This window comes from Mobula hypostoma, chromosome 2 (genome assembly GCF_963921235.1).
Source record: "Mobula hypostoma chromosome 2, sMobHyp1.1, whole genome shotgun sequence".
In the NCBI taxonomy this organism is placed as follows: Eukaryota; Metazoa; Chordata; class Chondrichthyes; order Myliobatiformes; family Myliobatidae; genus Mobula; species Mobula hypostoma.
Genome location: NC_086098.1, coordinates 232,828,278 through 232,849,663, shown reverse-complemented (window position 1 = coordinate 232,849,663; position 21,386 = coordinate 232,828,278). Strand labels below are relative to the sequence as shown.

Sequence of the window (21,386 nt, the reverse complement as noted above, 5' to 3'; positions counted from 1 at the left end):
GAGTTTCTCCAGCATCTGCAGATCCACAACCCATTTCTAGTTCCTACACAATCCAAAAGGACTGACTATGCCAAGTGTTGGCACATGACAAGTGGTCAAGGCATTGGTCTAGTGATCTGAAGGTTGCTAGTTCGAGCCTCAGCTGAGGCAACGTGTTGTGTCCTTGAGCAAGGCACTTAACCACACATTGCTCTGCGACGACACCAGTGCCAAGCTGTATCGACCCTTGTGCCCTTCCCTTGGACAACATCCATGGCGTGGAGAGGGGAGACTTGCAGCATTGGCAACTGCCGGTCTTCCATACAACCTAGTCCAGGCCAGCGCCCTGGAAGCTTTTCAAGGCGCAAATCCATGGCCTCACGAGACTAATGGATGCTATAGACTATGCCAAGATTTCTTTCATTTTTGACATTAGAAACTTAAGTAGTATAACAACTGAGTATCTGCTTTTCATCCCCTTCTCTAGTCCTGCTTGTAGGGATTGGCTGAATTCAATTCCTCTTCCCAGTTTGTTTTGATAGACCAGCCATCAGTGACCAGTGGCCATTTGTTAATCAGCTCAGGAATCCTAACTGAAAGTAATCATTGTGAGAGCCAGTAACTTAAATATTCTAATTCATGAACCATAGTTTGTGAACATAACTGACACTTCATTAAGATTATTATCACTTATCACAACAAGTTCTCACAATCTAACTACAATTAAACACTGGCTGTGTAATAAATCTTCTGTTACACTGTACAAAATGTAAATGTAAGGAAATTGACAGCCTGTGTCCTTAGTTTTAAGTTACTACCAGTGTATACTGGACTGTCTTGTAATATTGGAGAGATTGGTGAAGTCAGATGACTACAAGACTACATGAAGTGGAGGTCTAACATTAGTTGGAGAACATCTTTGTTCCAGCAATATTATTTAACGGAAATAATGTGAAATACTCAAAGTCACAACACATTATGTAATTATTCTATGATTAGAAATTCAAACAATTTGGATGTTGAAGGCGGAATTGATAAAGGTGGTTGCCATGAAAATGTGATCAAAGAGTAAGGGCACAATCTTGTAATTAAGAAATTGTAAAGGAAATCAAGTAGATTTTTTTTCAGCCAGCGAATGAAGGAAGATGAACCACCGAATGTAATCACTGAATTAAAGTTAAAAGAGATCGTACCAATGCAAGAAATCTTGAGCAACACACACAAAAGGCAAGAGGAGATCAACAGTTCAGGCAGCATCTATGGAGGGAAATAAACTGTTGATGTTTCAGGCTGAAACCCTTCATCAAAACTGGAAAGGAAGGGGACAGAAGCTAGAATAAGAAATTGGGAGGAAAAGAAAAAGTACAAGCTAGCAGGCGATACTTGAGGCTAGATGAGGGGGAAGTGGGTGGGCACATGGCCAAGTGATTAAGGGATTTGACTAGCAATCTGAAGGTTGTGAGTTCGAGCCCCAGCCGAGGCAGCTTAACCTCACAGTGCTCTGTGACGACACTGGTGCCAAGGCCCTTGCCCTTCCCTTGGATAACATCGGTGTCGTGGAGAGGGGAGACTTGCAGATGGGTAACTGCCGGTCTTCCATACAACCTTGCCCAGGCCTGCGCCCTGGAGAGTGAAAACTTTCCAGGCACAGATCCATGGTCTCGCAAGACTAACTGATGCTCTTGGGTGGGTGGGGAGGGCTGATGAATTAGGAAACTGGGAGGGGATAGGTGGAAGAGATAAAGGGCTAAAGAAAAATGGATCTAATAGGAGAGATCTGTAGATCATGGTTCTGAATGTAAATTTGACAGGTCTGAATGACATGGTCATAAACCAAATATAAAAGGCTCAATTCCACTGATTTATTCTATTTCTAAAGTGTCATGAACAAATCATTCAATGTAACTAAAGCCATGCATTGAAGCAGAGCTACATTTCAGACACAAAACATAGTGATTATGCATGATTGAACTCATGTGGGCTATTAATTAGCTAAAGGTCTTCCCTCTACAAGCTCCTGCCATTGTGAACAGTGGACATAATAGAGTCACAAAGTCATCGTTGTACAGCATAGAAACAAGCTGTTCAGTTTAACTGGTCCACGCTGACCCAGATTCCCATCTCAGCTCATCCCATTTGCTTGCATTTGATCCATTTCCCTCTAAGCTATTCCTATCCATGTACCTGTCTAATGACCTTCTACATGTTGCTAATCTACCTGTCTCAACTACTTCTGACAGCTCATTGCATACACTGACCAGTTTTTGGGTGAGAAATTTGCCTCCTCCGATTAAATCCGTTCCTTCTCACCTTTAAGCTGTATCCTTTGGTTTGAGATTCCCCAACCCTGGGAAAGAAACTGGATGCATTCAGTCTATGACATTATACAATTCTGTATGATCAGCCCTCATGCTCCTATATTCCAATGGAAAATAGTCTGAACCTGCTCAAACTGTCTCCATAACTCAGTCCCTCAAGTTCCTGTGACATCCTCATAAATCTCCTCTGCACTCTTTCCAATATCTTTTGCCTGGTAGCCTGACCAAAACTGAACACAATATTCCAAATGTGGCCTCACCATTATCTTGTACAACTGCAACAGAACATCCCAATGCCCTGACTGGAAAAGCCAGCATGCGAAAGGCCTTCTTCATCACCCTATCTACATGTGGTGCCACTTCCAGGGAACCACGTACTGGCACACCTCCACCCTTCAGTTCCGCAGCTCTCCCCAGGATCCTATCCTTCACTGTGAAACTCCAACTCTCATTGTCTCGCAACAATACCACGCTTACCAGAAGTAAATTCCATTTGTCATTCCTCAGTGCAGTTACCCAACTGATCAAGATCCCTTTATAGATCCGAATAACCATAGTCCTTAGCAACAAAACCACTTATTTTAGCATCATCTACAAACTCACTAAACATGCCTTGTATTTTCTCATTCAAGACATTGTGGTAGATGAGAAATAGCAATGGGCCTAGCACTGACACCTTCAGAAAATCGTTTGTCATAGTGGTGACTGCATAGGATATTGGGCATCAGAATGGTGATGGGCTGGAGATAGTAGATGATCGGGATAGGAGAGCAAGGATGGAAGGAGAGGTTATGGCACGTCAGGATATGGAAGTGTTTAACTGTGGAAATGATTGGGCTTGGAAGGATGCTGCATTTAAATTTAGTATATAGGGAGATGAAAAGTGTCAGCTGACATAGGAAGTATTGTTGGAGTGGTGAGGACTGGAGAACAAAGGAACCTAGGAGTAAAAGTACATGGTTCCCTGAAAGTGGCGTGTGTATATACGAATAAGGTGCTGAAGAAGGCCTTTTGCATGCTGGCTTTTGTCCATCAGGGCATGAAGTGTAGAGATTGAGATGCTAGATTGCAGTTGTACAAGATAATGATAGGCCACATTTGGCATTTCGTGTTCAATTTTGGGTTTTGCTGCATTGGCTCTGATAAGGTTGAGTCCTTTAAGAAATGCCATTGTCATCCCATCTTCTCTAATTAGGGCCTGCTTCAGTGCCTGTCTGTCCCCAAGAGCATACATACCTTTACACATGCTGTGTCAAAAGGAGGACTGTACATTGTGCTCTCTGTGCAGAGGTGACATATGCACAGAGAACCCTGTCCTAATTTCAGAAGGTGCAACACCACTCCACAAGGTTAGGCTTTCACAATATTCCCTCATTTTATGAATTCAAACATTGTAGCACACAGAGCTATTATGGTCTACTTTAGAAGAAAAACAAGGGTATTTTTAAAAGCACTTACCACAATCTCAGGATGCACTGGAATGCATGACAATTAATTTGCACTCAAGAAATGATGTCCCTGTTACGGGTCAAAGTATGCCATCTCATTATTAATATCTTGCTTTTTTGTAGGTACTTGGGTTTTATCTGTGGAGCCAAAGCTTCAGAAATGAAACCGTCACTCAGATTCAGCATCTGACAGCGTGAAGGATTAATGAGACAATCGAGGATCGATGCATTGAAGGGCTCAGTAAACAGGCTCCACCTTACCTGAACTTAACCTGTGCGAAAATGAGGCCAGGTAAAATGGTCAGCCACACCACTCTGTGGCTCACGTCAGTGGCTTTGTGCATGCTGGGTCACTGTGGGACAAATTCGACCCAGAACAGATCGCAGCATCCAGACTGGAAAACAGACCATTCTGAAGCAAGCTTGGTAGCTCACCGTCGTATCAGGCGTGGCTGGGTCTGGAATCAGTTCTTCATTGTGGAGGAGTACACTGGAACTGAGCCACTCTATGTTGGAAAGGTGAGGTTAAACTATTGGGATAATTTTGTCAGGGAACAGAATTATTTTGCTGATATCAGGCTGGTTAATGCTAACCTTGCTGAGTTTTCTGCAATCTTCTCTCTTTATATGAACTTCTATAACTGCATGTGAGCAAACAATCAAGACATTATCTAGTGATAGTGAAATATTCTGCAAACTGAGCAACACTGTCTGTTAGTTTGCTAATGATTACCAAGAGCATCATTTTTCCAATCAGCTACTGCCTTTCTCATGGAGAAAAAGTTGTTTTTGCCTTCTGTAGCTGCTGAGATAATACAAGGTCTGAGCTTGAGTCAGTACATGGGTTGATGGTGTGTTTTAACTTCACCTCTCTGGCTGAAACTGGTAGAATGGGAAATATTGCTGGTTTAGACTCTTTTTTTTCTCTCTTATTGTGAGCAGTGAGGTGTGATTTTGAGTGGGCCACAACAGGTGCCTTCTAGCTCATCCCTCTGGGATTACACAGAACCAGACTCCACTCCCTCCACGATCAATATGTATGTCATTGGGCCCCAAACTGCTCTGCTGATCTCCATGCATTAATCTTAACTAGTGTCACCAGGTCAAAGTTAGGTCTGGGAAGTAGCCGGCCAGAGAACTGTCTTTTCAGCGGAAGCTGCTTTTGGTCTCAATTTTCATGAATTTCCTGATATTTAAGTATCAGGTAGAAACATTGTTCATGAATAATATTGTTGATACTCATCCCTCTCACTCTCTCCTTCCCATCTCATTCTCTCTCTCTTACCATTCTTCCTACCTCTTTCCAATCCTTCTTTCTTTTTCCCTTCCTGCTATCTCTTTCCTTCCTCCTTTACTCCAACTTTCTGCATTCTTCCACCTTCCATCCATCCATCCATAAAGTAATAAGACCTTGGAATATAGGAGCAGAATGAGACAAATTGGCTCCATTGAGCCTGCTCTACCATTCGATCTTGGCTGATTTATTTTCCCTCTCAAACTCATTCTCCTACCTTCTCCCCGTAGGTGTCGTGACACACCCAATATCCCTCTTCCTCCTCTCTTTGATCTATCCTCCTTCTCTCTCTCTATCTTTTCAGTCTTCAATTAATCAATACTACTGGGCTGATACCTTCACCCAGGATTTTGCAGAGGGCATTTTGCACCCACGTGAATTTCCAAATCAATTTAAGCTTATTTTGTTGTAACCATCCCAATGAAACTTCCTGGGAACCATTGGGAAGAAGCTACCAGAGTGAGCTAGGATGAGGCCCACCTACACTATCAACAGATGACTAAGCTGTGTTCTCAAATAAACCCACAGGGATAAAGTAATCATACTATTCTGTCAGAATCACATTTATTATCATTGGTTTACTGTATATATCATGAAAATTGTTGTTTTACAGCAGCAATACAGTGAAAAGGCATAAAATCACTGAAAATTACAAAATAAATAAATAGTGGAAAAGGGAATAATGAGTTTATGTTTATGGGTTTGTGGACCATTCATAGCTCTAATTGTGGCGTGGAAGCAGCCATTCCTAAATCTCTGGGTGTGGGTCTTCAGCCTCATGTGCCTTCTCCCTGATGGTAGTAATGAGAAGAAGGGGTGTCCTGGATTGTGTGGTCCTTAGTGATGGGTGTCATCTTCTTGGAGGCAGTACCTCTTGAAGATTGTCTCTATGGAGGGGAGGATTGTGCCCAAGATGGATCTGACAAGCTTACAACTCACTGAAATCCTGTGCATTGGAGCTCCATACCAGACTGTAATGCAGTTTGAACCACATTGTTACTAGGGTGACCTTAATTAGCTGCCATTAATGATCTAAATTTGCTCTAAATCTCACTAGTAAGTTTCAGTACAATGGAATACATAGATTAGCAGGAGCAATCTTAGGATATTCAATCGGCTGGTAGTCATTGAACTACTAAAGTCTAGGTTGGAGCCCATTCATAGATGACTTTGATCCGAATTTTCTGGATACTGAGCAGCAACTCTTGAATTTGATATGTCCTGATATTAATGGATTGCTCAAAGACATGAAGATAATGTGATTTGAAGATTATATCAAATTCCTACATTTTAAAACATCCTTCCCTTCCCTTTCAATAAAATTAGAATCCTGTATTGAATTTTTTTAATTTGGTTCCAGACACTAGAAGGTTGATCTCTGATAACACACCTGAACAGCTTGAGGCCATTATGGAGCCCCAGTGGAAGGAAGGGAAGAGATATAAGGGAGGAAAGTCATCTTTCTTTTTGTCGGTCTCAGAGATGTTAATTGTTGCTCAGCAGTACACATTACACCACTACAGATTTGAATTGACTTTATTCCTCACATCCTTCACATACATGAGGAGTAAAAATCTTTACGTAACATCTTTGTCAAAATGTGCAATGTGCAATCATAGTAATTTATAATAAATAGAACAGCTAATGTAACATAGAAAAACACTAAAATCAGCGTGAGTTAATCAGTCTGATGGCCTGGTGGAAGAAGCTGTCCCGGAGCCTGTTGGTCCTGGCTTTTATGCTGCGGTCCCGTTTCCCAGATGGTAGCAGCTGGAATAGATTGTGGTTGGGATGACTCGGGTGCCCAATGATCCTTCGGGCCCTATTTTCACACCTGTCTTTGTAAATGTCCTGAATCATGTCTCTGATTATCATATTCTTCTTTGCATGTGAAGTAAAAATATAATTTTCAATGTGCAAATAATTTAACCTATTTTTTCTAATTTGTTCTCAACAATATCTACTACGTCGACTCAGGCCTAGGGGGCTGGCGTCGGGCGCGATGACGGACTCGCCACTTCTCCCTCTCCCTCATCAGTGTGTTCAGTTCATCTAAATTAGCTGCAGCGCTGTCTTCTAGGAGCATGTTGACCATAGTTTTGGGAGGGCGCCCAGGGTTCATCAGTGCTAGGTTGGCAGGTAGCTCGAGGTGGCGTAGACAGTGCCCTGCTAGTTGCAGTCTTTTCGCCTCGATTTTAGTGGAGAGCATCGGCAGGTTGTTATAGAGCTCAACGTTCGTTATGAGCTGTTGCCAACTCAGATCAAGAGCCATCCGGAGCATTCATGTATAGCAACCATCTAGAGACTTTCGTATCGTCTTGGTGAGTGTCCATGTCTCGCATCCGTACATGAGAATGGACTCTATGACTGTTGTGAAAATCCTCTTTTTAAGCCCCCTGGTCAGGTTCAACTTCCAGATTTCCTTCATGTCATTCATAGCTCTCCACGCCAGGCCTTCGTATCTTTATGTCCTTCTCTGAACTCATCATTCCTGACCCGAGGTACTTGTAGTCAAAGACTTTCTTAATGGTGTCATTCTCTACGGTCTTGAGAGTACCTTCGTCGCGGTTAAATGCCATGTACTCTGTCTTTTTAGCATTTAGGTGAAGTCCAACTTTATTGCATTCAATTTCCACTTTTGTCAGTAGCTGCTGTGCTTCCTCCATCTGGTCAGAGAGCAGGACTATGTCATCTGCAAAATTGAGATCTGTGAGTGTAACTGGTCTGAACCTTTTGGTTCACCCTGGTTTTATGGTAAAACCAAGCTTGTCATGATCTTTGGTAGCCTGACGTAGAGCATAATCAAGGACGATTATAAAGATGTAGGGTGCCAGAGTGTCTCCTTGCAGCACAACAGCTAGAAGCTCGAACACTGCAGTTTCTCCGTCTGGTGATACAACTTTCGCATGGTTTTGGTATAGCTGGACTCTATTGCTCTCAGTAGATGGTCTGGCACTCCGTAAGCTTTCAGGGTCTTCAGCATTTTACCTCAGTGAATGGAGTCAAAAGCTTTGCGAAAATCGATATAAGTAAGCACGGCTGGTAGGTTGTTCTTCTTGACTTCCTCGATGATCCTACGGAGAGCAAGTATTTGCATTACTGTTGTGCGCTCCTGCCGAAAACCATTCTGATTGAATCTTAGCTTAGGGCCAATGGCGGAGCGAATCCTGTTCAAGGGCATCCGATTGTATAACTTTGCTAAGATGCAGGTCAAGCTGATACCACGTTAGTTATCTGCCTTTGTGAGGGATCCAGACTTGGGGACTGGGATAATGTTTGAGAGTGACCACTGTTCTGGTTTGTCACCTTTCATCAATGCTGTATCACATATATCCAGCAAGATGATCATGAATATCAGTTCCTCCCAATATTACACAAAATTAAAAAAATTACACACTTGAAAAAAACTGACTCTCTTATTTTTGTATCTTTATATTTCCTTACGGCTTTCTAACCATTGTGTCTATCTCCACTGCTCCACAATTCCTCTGTTCAGTGTATTGACTGCTGCCAGATTCACAAGTCATCATTTCTCCTCACCTTCTATGAAGACTCTGACCTTATCAGCAAAACATGTCATTCACTGGCTGAAACTTGATTTGTAGGTGATTCAGGTGTATTCTGGAATTAGAGAGATTTATGTGAGAATATCTGATAATGTAACCACTCTTCTAAGTTTTTAAGCTGCTGTGTTGATTCTAACCAATTATTCTCCTGCCAGCGATGTCTAGCTTTCATCTCCAGTGGCTTTTCATGCAATAGATTTACTAATTAACAAGTTCATTAGAGGTCCATCTTGCTCATGAGATAGGTACTTACTGCTGTGAACTGAATAAGTTTGGTAATTACTAAATTGTTTGCTGTGTTGATTCTGAAACGTATTTGTATCTAATAATATACAACTTATATAAAATTATTAGACATCATATGATGCAATCTTTAATTCATATATGTGATTTGAAGCTGACATAATAATCACATGAATACCCTGACTGTTTCAGAAACAACAGGCACAAAAAATGCTGGTGAACGCAGCAGGCCAGGCAGCATCTATAGGAAGAGGTAAAGTCGACGTTTTGGGAAGGGTCCCAGCCCAAAACGTCGACTGTACCTCTTCCTATAGATGCTGCCTGGCCTGCTGCGTTCACCAGCATTTTTTGTGTGTAGTGCTTGAATTTCTAGCATCTGCAGATTCCCTCGTGTCTTGTTTCTGAAACAATTCACTCTTCCACTCTTGTTTTAATCCTATAATTCTTATCCTTCCTCTTTTGTTAACAATTATCCACAAATATCTAACCAAACAAATAGTTCTGAATTGTGTACCTTCCTGCTTTAACTTCATCAGGGTTGACTGCAGAAATAGAAGCAGAAGAGTCCATCAATACCAAGGATGATCACTGTTCACTTTTCTGTCTGATCTTCCTATACACTGTGGTATTTAAAGGGCTCAGGCAACACACATCAAAGTTGCTGGTGAATGCAGCAGGCCAGGCAGCATCTCTAGGAAGAGGTACAGTCGATGTTTCAGGCCGAGACCCTTCGTCAGGACTAACTGAAGGAAGAGTTCGTAAGAGATTTGAAAGTGGGAGGGGGAGGGGGAGGGGGAGATCCAGAATGATAGGAGAAGACAGGAAGGGGAGGGATGGAGCCAAGAGCTGGACAGGTGATTGGCAAAGGGGATATGAGAGGATCATGGGACAGGAGGTCCGGGGAGAAAGACAAGGGGGGGGAAGCTCAGAGGATGGGCAAGGGGTATAGTCAGAGGGACAGAGGGAGAAAAAGGAGAATGAGAGAAAGAATGTGTGTATAAAAATAAATAACGGATGGGGTACGAGGAGGAGGTGGGGCATTAGCGGAAGTTAGAGAAGTCAATGTTCATGCCATCAGGTTGGCGGCTACCCAGACGAAATATAAGGTGTTGTTCCTCCAACCTGAGTGTGGCTTCATTTTTACAGTAGAGGAGGCCATGGATAGACATGTCAGAATGGGAATAGGATGTGGAATTAAAATGTGTGGCCACTGGGAGGTCCTGCTTTCTCTGGCGGACAGATATCCCCTTTGCCAATCACCTGTCCAGCTCTTGGCTCCATCCCTCCCCGTCCTGTCTTCTATCATTTTGGATCTCCCCCTTACCCTCCCACTTTCAAATCTCTTACGAACTCTTCCTTCAGTTAGTCCTGACGAAGGGTCTCGGCCTGAAACGTCGACTGTACCTCTTCCTAGAGATGCTGCCTCGCCTGCTGCGTTCACCAGCAACTTTGATGTGCATTGCTTGAATTTCCAGCATCTGCAGAATTCGAGTTGTTTGCGATTTAAAAGGCTGTCTGTTTTAGTCTTTGATACATTCATGACTGGGAGTCTACCTTACTGGGACTAGGAATTCAAAATTAACTCAATTCTTCATTAAAATAAATGTTATCTCTGTGCATTATAATCAATCTCCTATTCTGAGACCTTATTCACTAATTCTTAACAGTCCATTCTGAGGTAACAACTTCTCAACATTTACCCCGTCAAACCCTTTCAGAATGTTATATTTAGATAAAGTTAAAGATTAGTTTTGTTTGTATTATGGTGTGCCAAAAACAACCAACGCCCATTGGACAGCTGACAACCAATACCAGGCTGACTTTCACTAGTCGGTCTCTGTTCCGAAAATGTTTCGAATGTTTTTGGGTAATCCATTTATATAATCCTGAATGGGATGTACAGTGGAGTTTCGAGATTATTGTAGTTGTGTGGTTTTACTGATTCAACACACACAAAATGCTGGAGGAACTCAGCAGGCCAGGCAGCATTTATGGAAAAGAGTACAGTTGATGTTTTGAGCCGAAGCCATTCAGCAGGAAACATTGACTGTACTTTTTTCCACAGGTGCTGCCTGGCCTGCTGAGTTCCTCCAGCATTTTGGATGTGTTGCTTGGATTTCCAGCATCTGCAGATTCTCTCTTGTTTGTGATTTTACTGTCTAAAGTTTTATTTCGCGTTCCAGCTTTGTTTTAGCTCCTGGCCTCAGGTCTCGTCAGTAGTTATAGGTGAGCAAACACAGCAGATTGGTGATAAGCTGCTAGATTATATCAACATGACATTTCAGCAGAAGGCTTATGTGGAATTCTACAACAGCAGCAAGTTCAAGCTGAAATGGCCCAGCTGAAGTTAATCGAAACCCTGACCTGCAGGTTATCAGTGAGTCCAACAACGTTGATGTCGAACACTGAACAGAACTCATGCGTGTCAGTTGTTAAGTCCATTACCAATTTCAAGTTTGATGCTGTTTTTGGGAGATATGTTTGAATCATGGTTCAAATGATACAAAGATATATTCCAGGTCAAGTTCACCAGAAAAAGCAACTCATAGAAGATGTGCGCTTCGCTCCAAAAATTGGGTACTGCTGAATATGAGCGTTATTTCAACTTCATTCTGCCAAAGAACCCAGTGACCTATCATTTGACAAAACTGTCTGACAGCTAAGAAGCATTGTTGGAAAGCAGTCATCTCTCTTCAGTGGTCACTACTATTGCCTAAAGCTCATTAAGTACTACGCTGATGACTTCATTACATATGCAAGGGTCATCAATTGTGAATATGAGAAGTTCAAGCTGGGTAACATGACTGAATCACTGTTTAAGTGGCTGATTTTTAGTTATGGATTCAGGCACCTGGAAATGCAGACATTCACAAATGGATCCTGGCCAGAATGGAGCAAGACCTTGATATGACTCAACAAGCTACTGCTCAAGAATGCCAGTGTTTGATCATGCCAAACACAATACCAACCTGACCAAGCAACACTACGTCAAATGCAGTTTCCAATGGCACAGACATTATTATTCATCTGATCTCCTAGCGGACAAACACAGCTTGTTGAAACTGTAGTGCACAGCATTACCAAAGAAACTAGCAATACAAGAGACACATTTACAGCAAATGCCAATGCCATGGCCACAAAGATGGCTTTTGCCATTTTTTTGCCATCGTCCAGGTCAGTGAAAAATAAGAGCAAGTAGTTTCAAAAGCCATCAAAATCTACTTGGAGTTTAACAGTTACATTCAAAGTTGACTTCGCCCCAAGGAGATGATACATCAACATATTTTTTAACAATCAGTTGGCCAAGCTAAAACTTGATAGCACATCAGACATCACTGTTATCACCAAACGCACATCGTAGGCACTTGGGTACCCACCAGTCAACTCAACTCATCTCTCCACTTACTATGCATTGGGTGGAACCCTCCAGCTGACAGGCAAACTCAAAGTTCAAAGTAAATTTATTATCAAATACATATATGTCACAAACCTGAGATCCATTTTCTTGCAGGCATACTCAATAAATTCATAATAGAATAATAACCATAATAGAATCAACGGAAGAGCACATCAACGTGGATGTTCAATCACAGAGCAAAAGACAAAAAAAAATTGCAAATACAAAAAAAAAGAAATAATAAAAAATAAAAGAACAATAAATATCAAGAACATGAGAAAAAGAGTCCTCGAAAGTGAGTCTATTGGTTGTGGAAACAATTCAGTGATGGGGCAAGTGAAGTTGAGTGAAGTTATCCCCTCTGGTTCAAGGTTGAAGAGTAATAGCTGTTTGTGAACCCAGTGGTGTGAGTCATGAGGCTCCTGTAACTTCAGCAGTGACCTGAGTGATGAGGGGTCCTCGATGAAGGATGCTGTCTTCCTGTGATATTGCTTCATGTAGATGTGCTCAATGGTGGGGAAAGCTTCACCTGTGATGGACTGAGAGGTATCCATTACTTTTTGTAGGATTTTCCAATCAAGGGCATTGGTGTTTCCATACCAGGTTGTGATGCAGCCAGTCAATATACTCTGCATCACACATGGTGGAGAGTACTATACTGCATGGTGAGGTCAAACAGCAACCAAGTTAACAGTGTGCGTTACCTAACAGACCAGCCGGATCTGACTGTCCTTGGCATTGACTTGATGGATATGCTTGATCTCTGGAGCATTCCTCTGAATCAGGTCTGTATGAAGACATTGGTGGTTCAAATCATATCAGTCGATGCCATGCAGCCGTCAGTATGCAGACCATACAACAACAACTGCAACAGCACTATGCAGCAGTGTTTCAAGAAGATTCAGGTTGCTGCACCAAACTCTAAGCAGAAATCCATCTCCATCCAGATGCAAAGCTAGTCATCTACTCTAAACAAAACAGTACCACACGCAGCCTTACCAGTTGATCCAGATCGACTGCAGCAAGCTGGTGTGATTAACTGCTCACGTTGGGCAGCTCCAATAGTCATTTTCAAGAAAGTCAACGGGACAGTGAGGTTGTGTACAGACTTCTCAGCTGGTCTCAATGCAGCTAGCTGTGAAGACACACCAATACCCATTACCGGTACCGGCAGAAATCTTTGCAAAATTGAACAGTGGTCGTTACTTTGCGAAGTTGGGCTTGACTGAAGCCTACGTTCAGGTAGAAGTGGCAGAAAAGTCATAGGAGCATTCCCTCTTTACAACACATAATGGATTGTTTTCCTTCTGCTGTCTGCCTTTTGGGGCAAGGGTGGCTTCTTCAATTTTCCAACAGATTATGGACAGCATTCTGAGTGGTACTGGTGGTGTTGCTTCTTACCTCAAAGACATTATTGTCATTGGCACAGATCAGACAAAACTATGGATGCATCCAAATATGGGTGGGAGCTGTCTATCCCATATCATTCCTGATCATTCTGAAAAAGCTGTCATGCATGCAGTCAGTTCACTGACTGCAGCTGAAAGGAACGATGGTCAAATTGAGAAGGAAGCCTTGGGAATCATCTTTGCAATAAGGAAATTACACAAGAAGATCATGGCAGATGCTTCACTCTCCTTATTGATCACAAACCACTGCTGTCCTTCTTCAGGTCTAAGAAAGGCATCCGGGTGTATACAGCTAAACATCTGCAAAGGTGGGCAATAATTTTGAAATCAAGTACAAATCAACCCAAGAACTTAGTCAGGCAGAAGCCCTCTCCAGACTTATAAATCAGCAGATTACTGAAAACAAAGCAGTCATGGCTATGATTTCAATTGATTATAAAGTTCACCAGGTTGTATCAGATGCTGCTGAAGGAGTTCCAGACATGGTTGACAAGAGCAGAAATGGCTTCAGATCCTTTTCTTCATAATATCACCAGATACCTCATTGATGGATGGCCAGTCAAAGGTGAGAAAGATTTCATCCCCTTCTATCAACATCATACAGTACATCACTCTCAAATGTGAAGTCGTGCTTAATGTTTTGAGACAGAATAGTGATTCCACAAACACTTTGACCGAAAGTACTGTAACAATTCCACTGTAGTCATCAGGACTTCAATCGAATGAAAGCCCAAGCAAGAATCATTGTGTACTGGCTGGGCACAGATGAAGATATCACATCCGTCTGCAAGCAGTGTACTCAGTGCTCTACGGCAGCAAAGAATCCAAGTAGAGGCAATTCTCAACCATGGTCTCAGGTTACCAGACCTTGGAGTCAAGTACATATTGACTTTGCTACCCAATCAACAGGTGTACCTGCCTTGTCCTGTTTGACACCTATTTCAAATGGCCTGAAATATTTTCTGTGATGTCAACAATAACAGGGGCTACTATTCAAATGCTGCTGTAAATTTTCAGCATGCTGGGATACCAGAAACACTTGTTTCTGATAATGGCCCTGTCAGGTCACAGCAGTTTGCTGTATTCTGCCAGAACAGTGGAATTATCCACATCTGCACACCCCTATATTATCCACAGTCCAATAGCCAAGCAGAGAGATTTGGGGATACCTTCAAATGGTCACTTCTGAAATCAGGAGCGGATGGAGCATTGTCCGAGGCTCTCAAAACATTTCTGCTGACATACAGTTTACATCACATCCAAGGTTCAAGGGGATGTCTCCAGCTGAAGCGCTTTTGTGAAGAAAACTGCGCACAGTGTTGGATGCAATGCTGCCACAGCGTCCAAGATCCAAGACTGCAGATGGGCAGGTACCCAAAGGCAACACATGGACCTTAATTGACAGGTGAAGTCATTCAAGCCTGGAGCTACAGTTTGGGTCACACAGCATCACAATGGGCAAGATCCCGGCTACCAAGTAAGACTGTCAAACAAATGGGGGAAGCGCTCTCCAAAGTTATGACAGATGGATGTTGCTGGCATGTTACAGCAACCAGTTGTGGGCATGTACTCCCGAGGGCAGATTATCCATCACACTGCTGCATCTTCATCTCCTCCTTGAAGGCTTCGATTTACCCCAACCGAACCAACTAGCATCGCCAGCACAGCTGTAAGCTTCATTGCATAAGAAAGTGACAAGCTGCAACCACTGCAAAGGGCGGATTGCTAGTCTAACCCAGTCTAATCCAAATCAATACTTGGCTCAGATCCTGCAGGTAGTCATCTTCAAGATAGAGGTGTTACAGCAAGCTGAAACAACCAACACCTATTGGCCAGCTGACAACCAATCCCAGGCTGACTTTCACTGATTGCTCATTGTTCCTATAAGTGTCTTGAATGTACTTGGGTAAGTCATTTAAGTAGTCGTGCTTCGGGATGTACAGTAGAGTTTTGAGTTTTTTTATAGTTGCATGGTTTTACTAAATAAAGTTTTATTTTGAGTTCTGGCTTAGATCTACCTTCTGGCTTTGGGTCTCATCAGTAGTTATAGGTATAAAACCATCAGTCGTTATAGGACCAAAACAACAATTGGTCACATGTACATACATCAAAGCAACACTGAAATGCATTGTTTTGTGTCAATGACCAACACTGTTCATAGATTGTGCTGGGGGAGCCCATGAGTGTCGCTACCCTTCCAGTACCAATACAGTATGCCCACAACACACTAATCCTAACCCACACATCTTTGGAATGTGAGAGGAAATTGGAGCAGCTGGGGTAAACCCACAAAGTCCTTACTGATGGTGGCCGGAACCCAAATCACTTGCTCTGTAATAGCATCCATCTGAACGGTACACTACTATGCCCTCTTGATTCCCATACATAACCTCGGATAAAGACTGGCTGCATTTGCATATGGGCAGGAAATAATTCAGATGAATTCTCACTTTCCTAACCTCGAGGAGTATAGATCAGGTGAATGCACCCAGACTTTATCCGAGGTTATGTGAATCAAGAACTAGAGGGCATAGTGCCAAGGCAAAAGGGGAGAGGTTTAATAGGCATCTGAGGGGCAACTTTTCATCCAGAGGATTGTCAATTCATGAATGAAGGTGCCAGAGGAAGTGTTTAAAACAGGTATCTTAATACTGTTTAGGATACATTTGAATAGGTACATGGATAGGGTAGGTTAGAAAGTTATGGGCCAAATGTTGACAAGTTGGATAAGCATTGATATGGCATCTTGGTCTGTATGGACCAGTTCAGGCAAATAGCCTGTTTGCATGCTGTATAAAGGCTGATTTATACTTGTGTGTACTAGCTTACGCCGTGGCCTATGCAAGTGGGCTACGCCGTTGTGAGCATTCATACTTGTGCGTGGGTGTATCTGCGTCGCTCTGCAATTCACTGCCAAAATGTTAGTTGGTGGTAGGGTTTCTATACCACTGTGTTGAGTTTCTTCATGTTGAAACTCAACACAAAGAAACTCAAACTTCAAACAATGGCGACTGAAACTGAAGGAGGGTGAATTTTCTGTATGTACATTGTTATCACTTAACATAATCGAGGATTTTTGAGCCAAAATCGATTTGTCGAAAAAAATCGGCACGTCACGCACGCTTACACACCTGCCCGTGCAAGGCTTCATGGTCATGGTAGTCTTTCTCGGGGTAAACAAGTTTAAAGCGAGCGCCTTTTTTCGTAAAAACGAAAATCCTCTTTTGGTTAACAAAAACAGGTACTAATGTAGGTCTTTCGTAAAAGAGACCTCCGTAATTTCGGAGGTCTGTAAAGCTTTATGGAAAGCATTGCAGCCAGAGTTCCATCCCTGCCCTTCAGTCGCCCAATGGGAAGCTATTGCAGCGTAGGAGGAAATGCGATGCTACCAAGCGGACCAATCATAGTTGTTTCGGTCTGCATTGCCGCGACGCATAGTTATATTTTGGGAGAGGTGCACGTTAGGCTACAGCGTATGGTTTGCGTAGAGTACAGCGTAGGGTTCGCGGCTATGCCATACCTACGGCGTACATTTGACACAGAAGTATAAATCAGCCTTAACTCTACAGTTCTTTGACTATTATTCTAGTAAACATAGGACAATCATTTTCAAGGAAAACACCTTTTCTCAGTCATCAGGGAATCAAGGTAAATTGGCAAATTGGCATTGGTTTATCAGCAAATTACTTTATTACTGTCAGATGTACCAAAGTACAGTAAAAAAAAACTTGGCTTGTGTGCCATTGGTACAGAACAATTCATTACAACAGTGCATTGAGGTAGTACACGGCAGAAGAAAATGTGTTACAGCGAAAGGAAAGTGCTTTGCAGGTAGATGTTTTTGGACATGATGAGGCAGATTGAGAGGTCAATAATCCATCTTACTATACAAGAGTCCATTCAATAGTCTTATAACAGCAGGATAGAAGTTGTTTATAAGCCTAGGGTATGTGCTTTTATATCTTCTACCTAATAGGAGGGGGAGAAGACAAAATATCTGCAGTGGATACAGTATTTGATTATGTTGGCTGTTTTACCAAGTCAGCAAGAAGTGTAGACAAAGTCAAAGGAGGAGAGGGTGGTTTCCATTTGCTCAACAGTGTCCTTAACTATCGGAGTTATTTTCTGCAGTCCTGGGCAGAGCAGTTGCCATACAAAGCTATGATACATCTGGATAGGATGCTTTCTCTGGTGCATTGATAACAATTGGTGAGAGTCACTGAGGACATGTCAAATCCTTTAGCTACCAGTGAATGTAGGTTTCATGGCTGTGGTATCTAGGACAGGCTATTGATGATGTTTATTCCAAGGAACTTGAGCCTCTCAACACTTGTGATCTCAGCACTGCTGATGTAGACAGGAGCATGTGCACTACCCTACTGCTCTTTTCTTTTGCTGTCTAGCCACCATGTCACCAGGCTCTCTATTTCCTTGCTGTACTCTGGTTCATTGTTATTTGAGATACAGCCCCCTGTGATGGTATTATCTGCAAATTTTGAGATAGAGTTGGAGCAGGATCTGGCCCTGCAGCTGTGAGTCTGTAGGCAGCACAGCAGGCGGCTGACGATCCAGGCCTATGGGGCATTAGTGTTGAGAATAATCGTGGCAGGAGTATAGCTGTCTTGTCAAGAAATCAAGGATCCCTCTTCAAAGCATAGTTTTGGAGTTTGGAGATGAGTTGGCTTATTATTCTCGTACTGAAAGTGGGGCTGTAGTCAATAAACAATAGTTTAATGTAGTTGTACTATACTTACAGTCCAGATGCATCAGTGTTGAGTGTAGTGTCAGGAAGTTGGCATCTGCCATACTCCTGTCTCATTGTTAAGTAAATTGCAGTTGGCTGAATAGACAATAGGTGCAGAAGTAGACCATTCAGCCTTTTGAGCCTGCACTGCCATTTTGAGATCATGGCTGATCATCTACTATCAATACCCGGTTCCTGCCTTGTCCCCATAACCCTTGACTCCCCTATCCATAAGATACCTATCTAGCTCCTTCTTGAAAGCATCCAGAGAATTGGCCTCCACTGCCTTCTGAGGCAGCGCGTTCCACACCTCCACAACTCTCTGGGAGAAGATGTTTCTCCTCAACTCTGTCCTAAATGACCTATCTCTTATTCTTAAACCATGCCCTCTGGTACTGGACTCTCCCAGCATCTGGAACATATTTCCTGCCTCTATCTTGTCCAATCCCTTAATAATCTTATATGTCTCAATCAGATCCCCCCTCAATCTCCTTAATTCCAGGGTATACAAGCCCAGTCTCTCTAACCTCTCTGCGTAGGACAGTCCGGACATCCCAGGAATTAACCTAGTGAACCTACGTTGCACCTCCTCCACAGCCAGGATGTCCTTCCTTAACCCTGGAGACCAAAACTGCACCCAATACTCCAGGTGTGGTCCCACCAGGGCCCTGTACAAATGCAAAAGGATCTCCTTGCTCTTGTACTCAATTCCCTTTGTAATAAAGGCCAACATTCCATTAGCCTTCTTCACTGCCTGCTGCACTTGCTCATTCACCTTCAGAGACTGATGAACAAGTACTCCTAGATCTCTTTGTATTTCTCCCTTAACTAACTCCACACCGTTCAGATAATAATCTGCCTTCCTGTTCTTGCTCCCAAAGTGAATAACCTCACACTTATTCACATTAAACGCAATCTGCCAAGTTTCTGCCCACTCACCTAGCCTATCCAAGTCACCTTGAATTCTCCTACCATCTTCATCACATGTCACACTGCCACCCAGCTTAGTATCATCAGCAAACTTGCTGATCTTATTCACAATGCCTTCCTCTAAATCATTGATGTAAATTGTAAACAGCTGTGGTCCCAATACCGAGCCCTATGGCACCCCACTAATCACCACCTGCCATTCCGAGAAACACCCATTCACTGCTACCCTTTGCTTTCTATCTGCCAACCAGTTTTCTATCCATGTCAATATCCTCCCCCCAATGCCATGAGCTCTGATTTTACCCACCAATCTCCTATGTGGTACCTTATCAAATGCCTTCTGAAAGTCCATGTACACCACATCCACTGGATCTCCCGCGTCTATCTTCTTGGTTACATCCTCGAAAAACTCCAATAGATTAGTCAAGCATGATTTGCCCTTGGTAAATCCATGCTGGCTCGGCCCAATCTTATAACTGCTATCAAGATATGCCACTATTTCATCTTTAATAATGGACTCTAGTATCTTCCCCACTACTAATGTTAGGCTAACAGGGCGATAGTTCTCTGTTTTCTCTCTCCCTCCTTTCTTAAAAAGTGGGATAACATTAGCCATTTGCCAATCCTCAGGAACTGATCCTGAATCTAAGGAACATTGGAAAATGATCACCAATGCATCCACAATTTCCAGAGCCACCTCCTTTAGTATCCTAGGATGCAGACCATCTGGACCTGGGGATTTGTTAGCCTTCCGTCCCATCAGTCTACTCATCATCGTTTCCTTCCTAATGTCAATCTGTTTCAGTTCCTCTGTTACCCTATGTCCTTGGCCCATCCATACATCTGGGAGATTGCTTGTGTCTTCCCTAGTGAAGACAGATCCAAAGTACTTATTAAATTCGTCTGCCATTTCTCTGTTTCCCATAACAATTTCTCCCAATTCATTCTTCAAGGGCCCAATATTGTTCTTAACTATCTTCCTTCTCTTCACATACCTAAAAAAACTTTTGCTCTTCTCCTTTATATTCCTAGCTAGCTTGCGTTCATACCTCACTTTTTCTCCCCGTATCGCCTTTTTAGTTAAGTTCTGTTGCTCCTTAAAAATTTCCCAATCATTCGTCTTCCCACTCACCTTAGCTCTGTTATACTTCTTTTTTAATGCTATGCTATCTCTGACTTCCTTTGTCAACCACTGTGGCCACTTTCCCCCCTTTGAATCCTTCCTTCTCCGGGGGATGAACTAATTTTGCACCTTGTGCATTATTCCCAAGAATACCTGCCATTTCTGTTCCACTGTCTTTTCTGCTAGGATATCCGACCAGTCAACTTTGGCCAGCTCCTCCCTCATGGCTCCATAGTCTCCTTTGTTCAACTGCAATACTGACACTTCTGATCTGCCCTTATCCCTCTCAACTTGCAGATAAAAACTTATCATATTATGGTCACTACCTCCTAATGGCTCCTTTACTTCAAGATCACTTATCAAATCCTGTTCATTGCACAACACTAGATCCAGAATAGCCTTATCCCTGGTCGGCTCTCATACAGGCTGCTCCAAAAATGCATCCGGTAGGCACTCTACAAACTCCCTATCCTGGGGTCCAGTACCAACCTGATTTTCCCAGTTCACCTGCATGTTGAAATCCCCCATAACTACTGCGACATTTCCTTTGCCACATGCCATTGTTAACTCCCTATTCAACTTGCACCCAATATCCATGCTACTGTTTGGGGGCCTGTAGATAACACCTATTAGGGTCTTTTTGCCCTTACTGTTCCTCAGTTCTATCCACACTGACTCTACTTCTCCTGATTCTATGTCCCCCTTTGCAAGGGACTGAATCTCATTCCTCACCAACAGGGCCACCCCACCCCCTCTGCTCACCTTTCTGTCCCTTTGATAGCACGTATACCCTTGTACATTCAATTCCCAGGTCTGATTCCCCTGCAGCCATGTCTCTGATATCCCAACAACATCATAGTTACCCATTTGCACCTGAACTTCAAGCTTATCCGCCTTATTTCTGACACTTCATGCATTCAGATATAGAATTTTTA

The 21,386-nt window shown here is 42.8% G+C and overlaps 1 protein-coding gene across 2 annotated transcripts in view; it reads left to right on the top strand.

Annotated features, from left to right (window-relative positions):
- The window catches only part of LOC134342923 (cadherin-22-like), a 1,022,768-nt gene that overhangs the window by 195,235 nt on the left and 806,147 nt on the right, over nucleotides 1–21,386 (top strand). For both annotated transcript variants that reach the window (XM_063041624.1, XM_063041625.1), the window contains exon 2: nucleotides 3,869–4,264. In XM_063041624.1, the coding sequence (XP_062897694.1) occupies nucleotides 4,028–4,264 (237 nt within the window). In that variant the 5' untranslated portion in view covers nucleotides 3,869–4,027. The remainder of the gene's footprint in view (nucleotides 1–3,868; nucleotides 4,265–21,386) is intronic.